We start from the raw sequence: 15,118 nt of genomic DNA, 5'->3' as shown, positions 1-15,118 counted from the left end.
GCTGCTCTCTCTGACGATGCTAGAGCGCCAACTGTGGATCGGCTCTCCTGATATAAAGAGCGTGTGTGAGTGCACAAGCAATGTAATTACAGCTGCTTATGATCATGGACGTAACTTAAATCGACTTAAGTACGTAGCGTAGACACGGCCTAATAAATGGACTATACCTGGAAAAAGAGGGGGATAAAATTTAAATTTGCCATCTGAACGTCATAGGTGAAAGCAAGCCAGTACAATGTACCAGTAAGAAAGTGGCTGCCAGTATGGGCCGGCACACAGCCGACGTTAAAGCACTGCCGCGGCTGCCCTTTAAACACCATACCAGCAGGGCTGCTGACGGGGGTGGGGGCAAAAGGGGCAGCTGCCCTGGGGCCCGGTGATTTAAAAGGGCCCAGGGCTCCCAGCAGCGGCCAGAGCCCTGGGCCCTTTAAGTTGCCGCCGGAGCCCCGGGCGGAGCAGGCCGGACAGTGCTGAAGGGCTGGCTGGGGGAGACTGGCGCCAGCCCCGCCCCAGGCCCTGCCCTTTCTGGGGGCCCAGAGCCTCCCCACCCCCCACCTTGCACAGGAGCCTGGCCACCCTGTGTACCAGTAAGTCCTTTAAGTTACTTTCACCCTGCTGAAGGTTCATGGTTTTTTTTTTCTTTTTTTAGGGTATTTAATCTTGAGACGTTAAGAAGATCATCCACTGGAAACAATTCTCACCAGAAGACAGCATGAAAGCTAGTGAACTCCTCCATTTCAGCTTTTTCGCTGTCTCACTTTCCTCTTCCTGTTTTACATTTCATATACAGCTACCATGTAGTTATTATTTTGATATGAAAGTAATCAACACAAAAATCCTTTTTTTGTTGTTGTTTCTTGTTAATTTACCTAAATCTCCAAGACAGATTCAGCCTTGATGTGAGTAAGTAAAACTTTTTCCAAGTAAGTAGCTCTGTAGGATTTGAAGAAAATGGTTTGCAGGTATAAACTCACAGTAGATCTTTGTGGACTATTGGCAACATTGCAAAGTACACCACAAATCCAATAATCTGTGCTAAAAAGAGGCATAGGCCCCACTGACACCATACACATGAGTACTGTAGCAACTAGAAGCTCGGAGGCAACCTTTAGTTAAGCTAGTATGATACTCGGAGCAGGAAGTTACTGTAGAAGTACAGTTTTTAAATGAAAGGTTGTGTGTGTGTGTATTTTGAGGGTAATTCTTTAGGGGAGAAGACAGAGAAGAAATTCTGTATGGGATTTTGGAAGCTCAGTAATATATTTTTCGAGTTCTAGATATCCTTGCTGGACTGGATGAGCAGACTGTCGGGAAAAAAATATGGCACTGATAGAAGGTTAGCCTTTCAAGTCAGGGTTGGGGGAAACAGGTGGAACAGTGCAGCAAAGCCAGCATTTTTCTCCAGCCAGGTACTTGGTTCCTGGATAAATACCAGAGTTTAGCCTCCTCAGTTTTCAGGATCTCCATCACTCTGAGAAACACTAGCTTCATTCTTTATAAAAAGACATTTTTTCTGTAAAAAGAACAGGAGTACCTGCATCCGATGAAGTGAGCTGTAGCTCACGAAAGCTTATGCTCAAATAAATTGGTTAGTCTCTAAGGTGCCACAAGTCCTCCTTTTCTTTTTGTGAATACAGACTAACACGGCTGCTACCCTGAAACCTGTCATTTTTTTCTGTAGCGTCTCTGAGACACGTCTCTCAAAAAATCACAGGCAGATATTAAAAGCAGTAAGTGATACCACACAGTGGTGTTCTCAAAAGAAAAACATCTCAGAGACCAACTTAAACAATGTCATTTTTAATACAAGTGGAATTTCATATTAACTGCCTCCCTCCCTTTCAAATTTATACTCTTGGCATGAAATCCTGGCCCCACTGACTTTGGTGGGACCAGGATTTCACCTTGATCTTGTTTACGATACATCACTGGATGGACTTCTCTTTCCAAGGCTGCATGCCTTGCCATTTTTGCCACCTTCTCTGGTTCAATCAGACAAAAGCTGAACCCTAATAATGTACATTTCAGAGTTAGTGGTCTGTATTCTTGAACTGAAACATAAAAATTTGCATAGAAACAAAAATGTGGATTGCTGTATAAAATACATAAATAATAATATAATAAATAATATTTTGCACTTGTCAAGTGGCTTCCATCTGAGGATCTCCAACAAATCTCTACAAACATCCATTAACTCCCCCTACGCAGTGTTGTATTATCCCCATTTTACAGCTGAGGAAAATGAGCTACAGAGAAGTGAATTGTCTTGCTCAGAGTTCCACACAAAGTCCAGAACAAGATCCCAGATCTCCAGCCAGCTAGTTGTGCTTTAATCACAAGAACATTTTTACTAAAGATGGCTGACACACCACAATACACAATGTATACAGCCATTCAGTACCAAAGTGTGTCCTGCAGCAATTCAACATGTTTAACATTTGTAATCCGAGTCTTTTTTTAAACATATACTACCATTCATTTATTACATTAATACCTCATATTTCTGCAGAACATTACATTTTTCAAAATGTTGTACAAATATTAATGAGCTAATCTTCACCATGGTTTGATTATTGTTTTAAACATGTGAAAACAGAGACAGAATTTAAATGACTTTCATAAGGCCCCACAACAACTCAAGGGTGGAGCCAAGATCACAACTTCCAGCCTTATGCACAGTCCACTAGACAATGCTCCCTCTGATATACAACATTCTGATGTTTTACGTATCAGCCAAATGTGGCCTACGGGTGTCAGCACAGGATTAGAAGCCAGGAGCTCTTGAGTTGTACTCCAATTTTTGACACTGACACACTATGAACATGGGCCTTTTGCTTAACCTTTCTCTCTCAGTTTCCTCATTTATGACATGGCAACTCTATCTCACCGTGTATTAGTCTGTACATTGCTTTGAAGATGAAAACACCTATACAAATGCTAAGTAAATATAGACAACAAATAGCCCACACTAATGGAAATATAGATATATATATGTGATCAGCAGGAACAACAGCAGAACATTCCACTGACGCTGTGGAAAATCAGATAATTGAGAATTAACTTGATGTTCAAGAGCCTGAGTTGATAAAAACTTGATGGTCAAAGGACTGCAGTGTTACTTTTTGAGAGTCGGGAGTACGGCTGTTGATAGATTTCACACTGGTAAAAGGGATCCCCTGAGCAATGTAGTCTCAAAATGATGCTCGTGGCTAATGCTCAGAAGAAATACTGCCAAAATTTCTGTTATAAGCTGGCAAAAACAAACATATACACACAAGGAGCCCTGTGATTCTCACAGGTGAAAAATATTAGCAAAAGACAAAACTTTCACATTCATATATTATAAAAGCCTCCCTTAATCTTGGCTAATTCTCTTGTAAAAAGGGAATATCTTGGCTTGAAAACAATTGTGGGAGAGATAATAAATACATTGCACTGGAGTAGCTTATTGATAGTGTTTACATTACAGTATTAAGTATTTGCACTAGCACGTAGAGTTGAATGTATAACAGTGAATCACATTTGGGATAGGCTGGACATGAATTAGAAAGACAAAAAGTTATAAAAGAAAGTTGCATGGTAATTCCAAACTTATTCCATTAGCAGGGTTGTTTGGGGAGTTTACAAAGCTTGAATCACTTTTTCAAAATTTTTGTGACTAAGAGAAGTCTCATGGCCTTGGGCTATTTTTGGCAGAGTTTCTACATCCAGCATTTGAAGCTATAGCACATGGAGCTGGTCAGAATATTTTTTGTTGGGGGGGCTACAGAAAATTTAAACAAAAATGAAAATGTTTTCACTTGCATCAAAATATTCAAATTTTTTTTTTTTTACTTTTTGTCAAAAAAACTCGAATATTCTAAAGTTTTGGCAGCCAAACTGAATATTTTACCTGAAAACTGCCAAAAACTAAAAAAAATAAAAAGAATTCAGACAGTAGCGGCCAATCATTGGGGGAAAAGCAAATAAAGGTTTTATGAAGATTTAAAAAAAAACAAAAAAACCCCAGAAACTTTCTGCAAAAATATTCATTTTGTTGAAAACCCAATTTTACAAAAACCAACCAAACAAAAAACCCAGGTTGACAGAAAATTTTTGACCAGCCATAAAAAAACCTCTTTGGGATTTACAGCTTTTAAACATTCAGTGAAAATTTGGCCAGGGGACCCATGAACTCCTATGCATAATAAGATAATGTGAAATGAAATTCCTCATATCCAGAGTGCTTGTGATTTTAAAAAATATATTTAGTCACAAGTGACATTAATCCATTTGGAGAAAACTCTAATGTGCTTAAATCCTCCTTACTGAGTGTACATGTCAATGCAATCTTTTAGGCCATTTCCTACAGTCATTCTGCATATGGACATGCCAGGATATAGCCTGACACTGACTTCCTCTATAGTCTTTGGTAAGTTGCACACGAACATTTATTTCAGTTTATCTGTAGCACTAGGATAAGTGTCCTTATTTATCTACTTCATTGGGGTCTTCTAAGATCCAGCAAATAAGTTAATGTTTATGAAGCTCTTTAAATGGTAAATATTATTATTACCAGAATTAATTCATGCAGAAACATATCTAGAGAGTTAATACATGCAGAAATAAAACATGCTTAACACTGGCTGTGTGTTCACTAAAAAAAATCCTCCAGGCTTCTCTGCTTTGAAAGGTTGCAGATACTACCCTTGGTCAAGTGACTCAGGAGAAACCCAACAAAGATATGTGAGTCTGTTTTCGCTGTCCTGGAGTTCGCTGGCTAGGGGAGGGGTAATCTCTGAGGAAGACTTCATGTAAATGTTCAGTTCAGTGTTTCTGACTGATTCAGAGGGGTGATAAACCTGTCCCTTTGGAGCTGTGTAAATAATGTTTGGAGAATGGCAGTAAATCTAGACAAAGGATGAACAAACTGCCATTGTACCTATGTGCGTTGGGTTTGCACCTGTGGCTTGTAACAAGCAGAAAAAATAGTTTTGTTAAGGGGAAAAAAAAACAATTAACATGCTCCTCCCGTTTTTTCTCTCTCACTTTTATCATGGCCAATGTGACCTGTTCTGTGGATTGCTTTTTTTAAAGATGAGAGTCCTTTAAAGCTCTTCATTGCTCCTTCCCGTCAGTCTCAGAAATGCCACTTGTTCTCTATTGACATCAGCAGACTCTTTAAACACTCCGACTGGGCTGCTTACTAACCTCTTCCAGGAGTGATAACTCATAAAAGTAGTTCTTAATGTTCTTAATTTCAATGGCTCCTTACAATTCTCCCACATCAAAGATTCATGCTCCCTCCACCCCACCAACTAAACACTTATTAAAATTAATCAAAATGGTTTCCTCATCCCTGCTTCAGTCTTTGCAGGTTCTGATATGAAGGCTCACATAAAAAACATACACCCTGGCTGGGCATTTTTTCAAGATTTTTTTGGCAGTTGCAAAATTGATCTGGGTGGTACCTTTAGACTGCCAGCTACAGTGATCTGTAGGGGGAGAATAAGTCAATTATTGTGCACTAGTTTGTTTATGTATGTATCTCTGTGTGTATGTGTGCACATGCGTGGATTGTAGTGTCCCAATGTATTATCCTTTGTATACTTTTTTAATACCTGGTGCAATCAGGTTCATTCCAAATTTTTAAGAACACCAATATTCAAAAGTGTCCAAAGATCAGCGATAAAGATCAACCTTCGTGGATTGGGTTAGCATTGATGTAAATCAGGAGAAACTCCATTAAAGCCAATGGAGCTACACTGATGTAAAATCAGCATCAGGAAAAAGAGAATAAGGCACAACCTTTGTGTTTGTAGGTTATTTATGTTTGTAGTTATTTATATTTACATCATTGTAATGCTTTGGCATTCAGCTTTCTGTTAAACAATTTAGAAAATTTTAACTTTGGCTGTTTTTGCTTTCCCCCTTTTCTCTTTTCCATTCTTTCACCCCTATTTTTCTTGCCTGCTGCACTACGTCTTGTATCTCTTCCACTATCTTTCAATCTCTGTTGTTCTCTTTCCTTCCCTGTATCTTAATCTACCTGGTTTCTCTTCCTCCTCCTTTCCCTGAATTCTATTTGCAACCTACCTCCCCCATGTCCTTTCAGGCTCTCCTTCCTTCTGTATCTCTTTTTCACGCAACAGTCTTCCTAAATATAATGGTTTCCATTTAAAAAGTTACCATTTACAAACAGTTACCATAGTTTTCCCCTGTTCTTAAAATAGGAATAAACATTGGTACCTCAGACCCTGCTGCGTGGTCATTATTGACAAATGGTAACAATATGAAGGTGACCCCTGTAAATGTATTACATTAGAAAATATGTATTACACTAGAAAGCATGCCTTATAGTGATAGACTCAAGGAGCTCAATCTATTTAGATTAACAAAGAGAAGGTTAAACGGTGAGCTGATTACAATCTATAAGTACCTATATGGGGAACAAATATTTAATAATGGGCTCGTTTATCCAGTGGAGAAAGATATAAAATGATCCAATGATTACAAGTTGAACAAATTCAACTGGATATAAGGCGTAAAATTTTAACAGTGAAAGTAATTAACCATTGGCACAATTTACCAAGTGTTGCGGTGGATTCTCTATCATGGACAATTTTAAATCAAGATTGGATGTTTTTCTAAAAGATGTACTCTAGGAATTATTTGGGGGAGTTCTATGGCTGTGTTACACAGGAGGTCAGACTAGATGATCACAATGGTCCCTTTCGGCCTTGGAATCTATGAATCTATGAAGTAGAGAAGTGCACAGTTTCAATGGGGTTCAGTGAGACCACTCATTGGGTAAGGTACTATTCAACATGAATAAGGATGTCACAATCTGGTCCAATTTATTTAATAAAGCCCACTAATGACACTTTATCTAGTCTGCCACAAACAAATATAGGAATTTCTACATTCATGAAATACAATTTACAGAATTTTAATGAAATTTTACTAAAAAGAATAAAAAGAAAACCCCACTATAAAATATGACTAGCTCCAAGATTACATCAAAGTATAGTGTCTGCTTACGTTTTACATATTAAATATCAGCAAAAATTAGTGTTCATTTCTCCATGATACCTCCAGATGGCATGAAAACTCTTCTCCTTTAAGTCTTTATTATAATATCATTTTTTTTTAAAATGGTAACCATTGGAAGCATTCTATACCAACATACACTATTAACCATTCCCAACAATCACAGTATCAGAAGGCATAAAGCTGCTAGTGCTTCATTTATTAAACAAGTTTGACTAAATATAACATATTGTAATTACATTCTACAGCAAAATCTATAGGACAAACCATTCACAGACCATGTCAAATCTTTTTATCGATTCATTTCCAGAAGATTTTTACTATATATTTATGTCAGAAATCAAAACATTCAACAATCACACTTATTGTACCTTATTCTATGGCTACTTTTGGCCATGTAACAGATAGTGACACCTTGCAAGACTTACATGATCTAGCACTCTAAATTTAAATAACAAGAGCCAGAGGACACAAATTACAGACTCGATGCACTCTGAAATTCACATGACTGCACTGTGAAAAGAATTCCACTCCTACTCAAATGGGATAAAAAGGGTGAGTGATTTTGTAGCAATCCTCTCCTAACTCATGTGAGCGAAATCAAGTTTGCTGAGCTAGCCTGGTTTTTTTTGTTTTTTGTTTTAAACTTTGAGTCCCTCCGTTTGAAGAGTTGGTTTATTCTGGTAACAGTAAAACAGTTAATTCCCTTGTACACGGGGAAAAAACAGGGCGGGGGGACCTCTACTGTTGCATTAGAGTAAAGGTGAACACGGATATATTACAAGTGCCTATTCACATCTGTTTCTCAACTGCTTTTGTTAATTCAAAAACATCAACAAAATCGTGAGAGACCAGAGGTAGCTGTAATTGGATTTCAAGTAATTCAGAGGTGAAGTTGCAGACTGCAGTCTTTTAAAATTACATCAGTACATCAAAGGCAGATGTGACATGATATCTTCTGGAAAATGTGACAAACTTCTGCAGCTTTAAGGTAACATTGGACCTCTCCGGTTGTAAAAGCCAATCTCACTCGCTCACTCCACCAAAAATAATTTAATATTTATTCAGCTTGTTACAGGGCCATCTCACTTTTCAAGATCTCTCACAGCAAGGATGCTAATGATTTATGAACAATTAACTATGAATCATTACTTAAAAGCTTTTTAAAGAACAGCATCAGTGAAAGAGCTTCATCTTAATGAAAACAAACAGACAAACACTATTTGGCATAACAACGCAGATTAAAACATAGCAATCATCTCTGATCACAAATATGAAACTGACTTACGATGTATGTGATGCACTGTTTTCTGGATTCTTTGGCTCAGCATCACCTTTCCCTTAAAAAAGAAGAAAAATAATATGAAAAATGGGTGAATATCAAAACCTTTATGGTGTTAGAGGTCAATACATTATCAGGCTAATTTTAACACTTTCAAAGTGTAGAGAAGAATGCTTTCTAAATATCATATGGCAGGTATCTGGGGCACTAACTGAGCACTTGCAAACTGGGAGTTAACATCAACATGACTTTTCCTGTCCTTTGTATATGCGCTTAGGGGTAAGTTGAAAAGCAGGCCTGACAATTTCATGCCTAGCAGATCCCTAGCAAGAAGGCAGGAAACTCTGTAAGACTGGCCGCTTGCAGGACAGGACAGAAGGACAGAATACCTTGGGGCCTTAGTCACTATAGGCCTGAAATGACAGATCAGTCTGCAGGGTTTTGGGATCCCTTCCCTCCCCAACACCCCCCAAAAAACAAACAAACAGTTTGATTCACTTTATTTGCTGTGAATACTGCTCTCTGAACAACCTGAGGAACCCCAGTGTTAGACAGTCCCTAGTCCTAACATGGCCGTGCAGGGTAGACAGCCATAGTTGGGCTACCCAGAACTTGACTTTGAGGTCTGTGCAGATCACTGTGTCTGTGCAGCTCTGCTTTGTAAGCAAGCAGGTGTGGAGAAGGCAGAGAGGCTCAGGGAGCAGATGGATCCATGGCTCTTTTCCTTCCTGCCCTCAAGTGCTCCCCAGAAGAGCTGTCTGGAACCACTGTGGGAACTAAGATGCACCTTTTCAGTGCCACAGTAAATTACTTCCCCTTACTTGTACATAAAGAGAGGCCCACAATTCTACCTGGGTCCCCTCCCAAGACAATGGTCACATATGCTGCCCCTTACACAGAGGTGTGGGTCACTGCCCTAATCTAGCAGCCATTAAGGAGAAACATGGTTGGTCTGAAAGCCTTGAGAGGGTTGGATTTTTGTTTTTGATATTGTACCACCTTGCTTATACCATTTATAATCTGAGTGCAAAATATTGTTTCTGTGCTAGCCAACGGCCCGGGCACTTGTTTACCTGTGGACACTGAAGTGCTGTTTACATGCAAGTTTGTGATAATCAGGAGAAGAAAAGCTGGAGTGTGACTATCTTACAGATGGGACCAGTTTTTTTCCATTCAGTTTTAATGAGTTTTGTCAAATCAAAATTCATTTGTATTCTGTGAAATAATGTTTGAATTGTTTCAGTGTTTTCTTGTGTGTAGTGCCTGATTTACACCCATTGAACTCAATGGAAAATCTCTAATTGACTTCAAAGGGCTTTGGACCGAGCCCCAGGACATTACAAGAACTTCAGCGTTACATACTAATAGCTGTTGCCAAAGTTCTCAAGTTTGATTTCCACTAAATCAAAGGTGGAAAAACTTGGGGTAAGAAATGAACCTCTGGGGAGAAATACTGGTCCCTTTGAAGTTAATGGGAGGTTTGCCATTGACTTAAATGGATTTCATTCCTGGTACTTTCCCCAGTGCAATCCTGAAACAAGCTGAAACAGTTGCTCAAACTAATTATGCTTCTAGGAGCAGGGGTCCAGCAAAGGAGCCTTTGGTTAGCTTACACACTTATTCCATGATGTGTTGGTACCTGCATCAGATGTTTCTAGGCCTTCTAGGCTTGCAGGGAGGGTTTCACCGAAACATTGCTTACCTTTGGGAAGGAGGGGAAAAAATCAGTAGTTCTTATCACCAATTAGCCTTTGAAATCAGACCCACAATTTTAAACTAATTGGAAGGACTGGCATGAAGCTAGTCATATCTATTTTTATCAAACGTTTGCTACACACAGAATGATTACAAGATAACTTTTATATTTTATGTAATTACATTGTGCCTTCAAAAATTAATTAAGGCTCAACACCCTATGAGCCCATTTTAGAGACTTGATTATGAGAAAGAGCTGTTGAAGGAGTTACTCAATATCACACAGTGAATTAGTATCTGGGACAAACATTAGAACTCAGAAATCCTGACTCCCAGTTCTAACTATTAGATGCCTTCTCCACACAGTTGCTTTAATTAAAATATAAGTACCTGTGGCATCATTTTCTCCCAAAGAAAATAGGGTTGTTATGGGGTGGGGTGGGGAGAGATAAGTTCTGAGTATTTGGTTGTGACTAGACATAGACCAGAGGTGAAGTGCAAATTTGAATCCAAAACTCTCACGTCTTGTGGTGTTTAGATTCAGTTGTCGAGTTGGAGCTGGGAAATTTGGGTCTGGCTCTGAATTTCCCAAAGTTCAGGCGGGGTTTGGAGATGTTGTTCTGGTTTAGTTCCATGGCTAGTTGTGCCCCTTATGCCTGTCACTGGATATAAGGCACATAGACTGGCTTAGCAACAATCTGCCTTGAAATATCGGTCAGTACCATATCTACATCCGAAAACAAATAATAGTTCATCATAGATATTCTATTTGTAACTAATACTTTTGTTAATAACACATTAGTACAGTGAGCATTGGCGGTTTCACGTGCAAATGGGATGTGAGACTCTGAGTGATGACTTGGCAGTTTGTTCTGCACCAGTTGGAAAAGCTGAAGTATTTTAGTTCTGCTCTTAGCAGCAATTAGTGTTGTGGCAATAAGGAAAGCAGAATAGGTTCTGTTGCAGGGATGATATTTAGCTAAACAGGATATTAATGAATTACTCTACGGTGAATGTTTGCAGCTGCTTTAATGCTCACAATCACTTAACATTTCAGGGGGAAGGGAGAGCAATTGTACAGTATATAAGAGTAAGAGGGAGAATGGAGAATTAATGCCTTACTGACTCCACAGAAAGAGAACTGAACCATTACTCCAATGAGCCATAGAAATTCAAGAAAAAATTTATTTACTAAGCATGAATGAGATTTAAAGATTTGGAATTCAGATTCAGTTTGACAAGCCTAGTAAAAGGGTGTTGCTTCTCTGAGCTACCTGACCTGTTTGAGCCCACTCTTATCCACACTCTGTCTTCCAAGTCTTCACACAAACTGCCATAACCAATGTGCCCTTGTCTCCCCTTAGTTGAAGGCACTATTATGGGGGACAGGCAATTCAGCAACCAGCTAATCCTCTTTAGCTCCAGGTATCATTCTCTGGGCAGGTTATGAGACCCTTTCCATCTTCCACCTCAGTCTTTTGAAGCTGGCCAGGAGTCCCACTAGATGCCCTACTTCTTTTGCAAGCCTGCTGCTGGTCTGCTCTCTTCCAAAAGACTGATCTTCTGGTGCATGTGCGTATGGATGAAGGCCTTCTAGCCCCCAGTTTTTCAGCTGTAGACCTGGCTGGTTTCTGCTGCTTCCCACTGAACTGGCTCTTTTAACATTTCACATTCTAAGGGTGGAATGACCCAGAGCGCAAAGGCCAATTTCAAATCCACTTTCTTGAAGGGGTGGGGAGATAAGTTGAGATTGGCTCATTGAATCAGGCAGGCACAGAGCAGCGCCAAGACAAATGCTGTCCCGGACTCATTCAGCCTGAGACTGGGACTTGAACTCTGCACTTTGGGACTGTTCTGTCCAATTGGGGATGGGTGGTCACCCTAGCTAGACCACAATCCCCAAAATACAAGGAAAAATAAAGCAAGACACCCAGGCAGGTGGTCAATCAAAATAATGAAACAGTTAAGTCATGAACACCGAGTTCAGGGAGCAGGAACCAGGAAGCAAACAGGAAACGGAAGAGGGAGCAGGAAACAAGATGCAAGAAGGCAACATACACATCAATCACCACAATTTCCTTCTTTTTTCCCCCAAAGTTCAGCGGTACTTTGCCAGAGGCAGCTGGTGATCCCGGGGCTGTAGGTTATACCTCTGACTGAGATTAGGGGCTGGATGCTATTGATGTGGCACAGCTTCCTTAATCTGCCACATATCATCATACTGAAAAGAGTGTCCTCTTCCCTATCTGTTTTTCTTTCAGAAGGAAGTATATCTTCTTGGTTAACAATATGTTCTCTGTGTGGTAAACACACTCGCCACGTTCCGTACTCTGCAGCCCGCAAGATCATGCCATGAGTAATGAAAATACTTCCAGACCATCACCTAACATACACTGCTTGTCTAGGATAGAATGTGTGGAGTCTTGTGTGGATACGCTTGTTGAAAGTCGTATACTTCTTAGTCACATCAGTTGGCTTTGAGGATGGCAAAGGGGTGGGATGAGCCTCTTCCATCAGCATAGACAACTTGGTGCTCAGAGGTCAGTTGAACAGCCAGTAGAATGGGGTTTCTCCAGTATTTTCATGAGTGTACTCCAAATAACATATAAAGCATAACTCAGTGCAATATGTAAGAGTATATCTAGAAATCCCTGCAGTATGCTAGCTACACACATCTTCAGAGTCCACTATGCCATTTCCTTGGGGATGGTACCAGCAGATTTATAATGTGCTGTACTAATACTCATCAGAAAGTCTTCAAACTCTCTTGGTAGAAAAGGTGTCTCATTCTGAAACAAGGCTCTCTGGTAGGCCAAACATTGCAAATAAAGTGGTTAGGAGAGAATTTAGCTCCTCAGAGGTAGGTGCCTTGTGAAATTATGAATACAAAAGAGTAACGTGAGTAATAGTCTATAACAGCATCTTTTGCAATACTGCACTTGGCCACATTCAACTTTATGCCAGCTTGTTGGGATCAGGTTAGCACCTGGTCCAGAATAGCATTACGTACAGGAAGGGTCTTAGCAAAGATGAGAATGTCATCCAGATAACAACATGCACCCTGGCAGAGGTAGAGATGGAATGGCCACTTGAATGGCCATATGCTAACTACATATGCTAAACAATCTGATCCACTTTGCATTTTGCTGTGAAGCTGGGAACTCCTTTGCCAGACCTGAAGAAGAGCTCTGTGTGGCTTGAAAGCTTGTCTCTCTCATCAACAGAAGTTGGTCCAATAAAAGATATCACCTCTCCCACTTTGTCTCTCTAAAATCTGTGCACAGTCAAATGTTGCCCTTCTTCTTGTATATTGTCACCCATAGGCGAAATTCAATCCACAGGCCCTTCCACCTCCCGAATGAAGCCATTATCTTTCACGTGTTGCAATTCCGTTCAGATCTTGTCCATAAGTGCAGGAGGTACATGATTTGCAGGCAGTGCAAAGGGCTTGGTGTTCAAATCCAACAGCAGAGACAATGGATATCCCACGCACAGAATACTGTCACTGTTAAACAAATCATGGTGTCTCTGAATGATATGTTGGATATCCCCTTCTACTCTAGCTATTCTATTCTAGCTGACATAACTACTCCTCAGGTGTCCTGTGTAAGTACATGCATAATACCAAGGTGCAAGCACACATCATATGATTATAATGGAAAAGGATTTGCAGTAGCAGCACCTTTAAAAATGTTAAACTTTGCAGTCAAGGCTACGCCTCTGTAGAGCACAGAGCATAGAGCTTCACCCATTGTCTGCAAATCATACAAATTCCAAGCTTTTATTACCACTGTAGTCAGGCAAATATCCAAATTATGAACTAACCCAGAGGGGAGAACGTTAATTTCAGAACCCCTATCCACCAAGCACTTCAGCAGTGTACCATTACAATACGGGATTCCAGCTCCAGCGCCTTGCCACTTGAGGAGATTGTACTAAAGGAAACATCTGGTCCCTGGTAAAAATGATTTTGTGCGGGTCTACATTTACAGTATGCACTGAAGGCTTCCCGTCTTCATGAACCAGTGTACAGTGGCAGACTAACTCAAAGCATCCTTCCTTCTCATGAGTCTGGCACACAGCAATTCTGGCTGGGCAGGCAGGGAAATTGGCCAAGTGACCTGTATTACCACAGCAGAAACAGTGAGGAGCTGGCAACTTTTGCTGCTGAGGCCATGGAGCAGGAGTAGGTAGCGTTGTATGACCCTGGGCAATGGAAGCAGGAGAACCAGCTAATGGGGATTTAAGTGTAGACACAAAGGTAGCAGCAATCTGAGACATTCCAGCCCAAACCCTCTCAGCTGCCTCACTCTTAGTTACTGTGGCTTTAAATGTTAGAGTTCTAACATCTTCAGCCAGTGACCATTTGCTCAGACAGTCACTGGCTATGCCAATCACAAAAATGTCTCTGAGCTTGATCATCATAACTTCCCTGAATTCACAGTCAAGAGCCAACTGCCACAAATGACATGCAAACTCACATATTGTTTTGTTGGGCTGCTGGCGAGTTTAAAAAAAAACACATTTTCCTTTTTAACAGAACAGAAGCTCCATTCACAACATATTTGTTGAGAAGCTGGACAGACACATCAAAGGAAGGCTTGGGCTCTTTGAGTCCATCATAAATATCAATGCCATCACAACCTAAGCAGTTCTGCAGCAAGGGTAATCTAGTAGCATCAGAGAGCTGCAGGATCTGCACATAGTTCCAGAAATTCTGAATAAAGTATCGCCAGTCAACAGCTGAAGAATGTGCAGGTGGCATGAGTAGCAGAATAGAAGCATAATTTTATGTTCTGATGCGTCCCAGAATACAATCCCCAAAACACAAGGAAAATGAAGCAAGAGGCACAGATAGATGGTCAATCAAAACATGTAATAACTATGAGACAGTTAAGTCAGCAACAGTCTGAACAAAACATAACAGTCCCCAATGACAGATATGTAGCAGCAGGCGCCGAGTAACTGCACACACCCCCACCACTACTCCCAGAAGAACAGGAACTGGAATATTGAGTTCAGGGAGCAGGAACCAGGAAACAAACAGGAAGATGGAGCAGGAAGCAAGGAGCAGGAAAACAACACACATAGACACCAGTCAGCGCAGTAATG

General features: G+C 40.3%; 1 protein-coding gene across 3 annotated transcripts in view; it reads right to left on the bottom strand.

The window, feature by feature from the left end:
- Positions 1–15,118, bottom strand: part of AFF3 (ALF transcription elongation factor 3) — a 478,017-nt gene that overhangs the window by 168,525 nt on the left and 294,374 nt on the right. For 2 of the 3 annotated variants that reach the window (XM_084641602.1, XM_084641603.1), the window contains exon 7: positions 8,318–8,369. In XM_084641602.1, the coding sequence (XP_084497728.1) occupies positions 8,318–8,369 (52 nt within the window). Of the gene's footprint in view, positions 1–8,317; positions 8,370–9,950; positions 10,014–15,118 lie in introns of all 3 variants that reach the window. The other variant, XM_084641601.1, reaches the window with a different exon arrangement.

Source organism: Lepidochelys olivacea (assembly GCF_965140295.1).
Source record: "Lepidochelys olivacea isolate rLepOli2 genome assembly, chromosome: 1".
Lineage (NCBI taxonomy): Eukaryota > Metazoa > Chordata > Testudines > Cheloniidae > Lepidochelys > Lepidochelys olivacea.
Note: the sequence above shows the minus strand (reverse complement) of the source record. Positions and strands in the feature narration are given on the sequence as shown.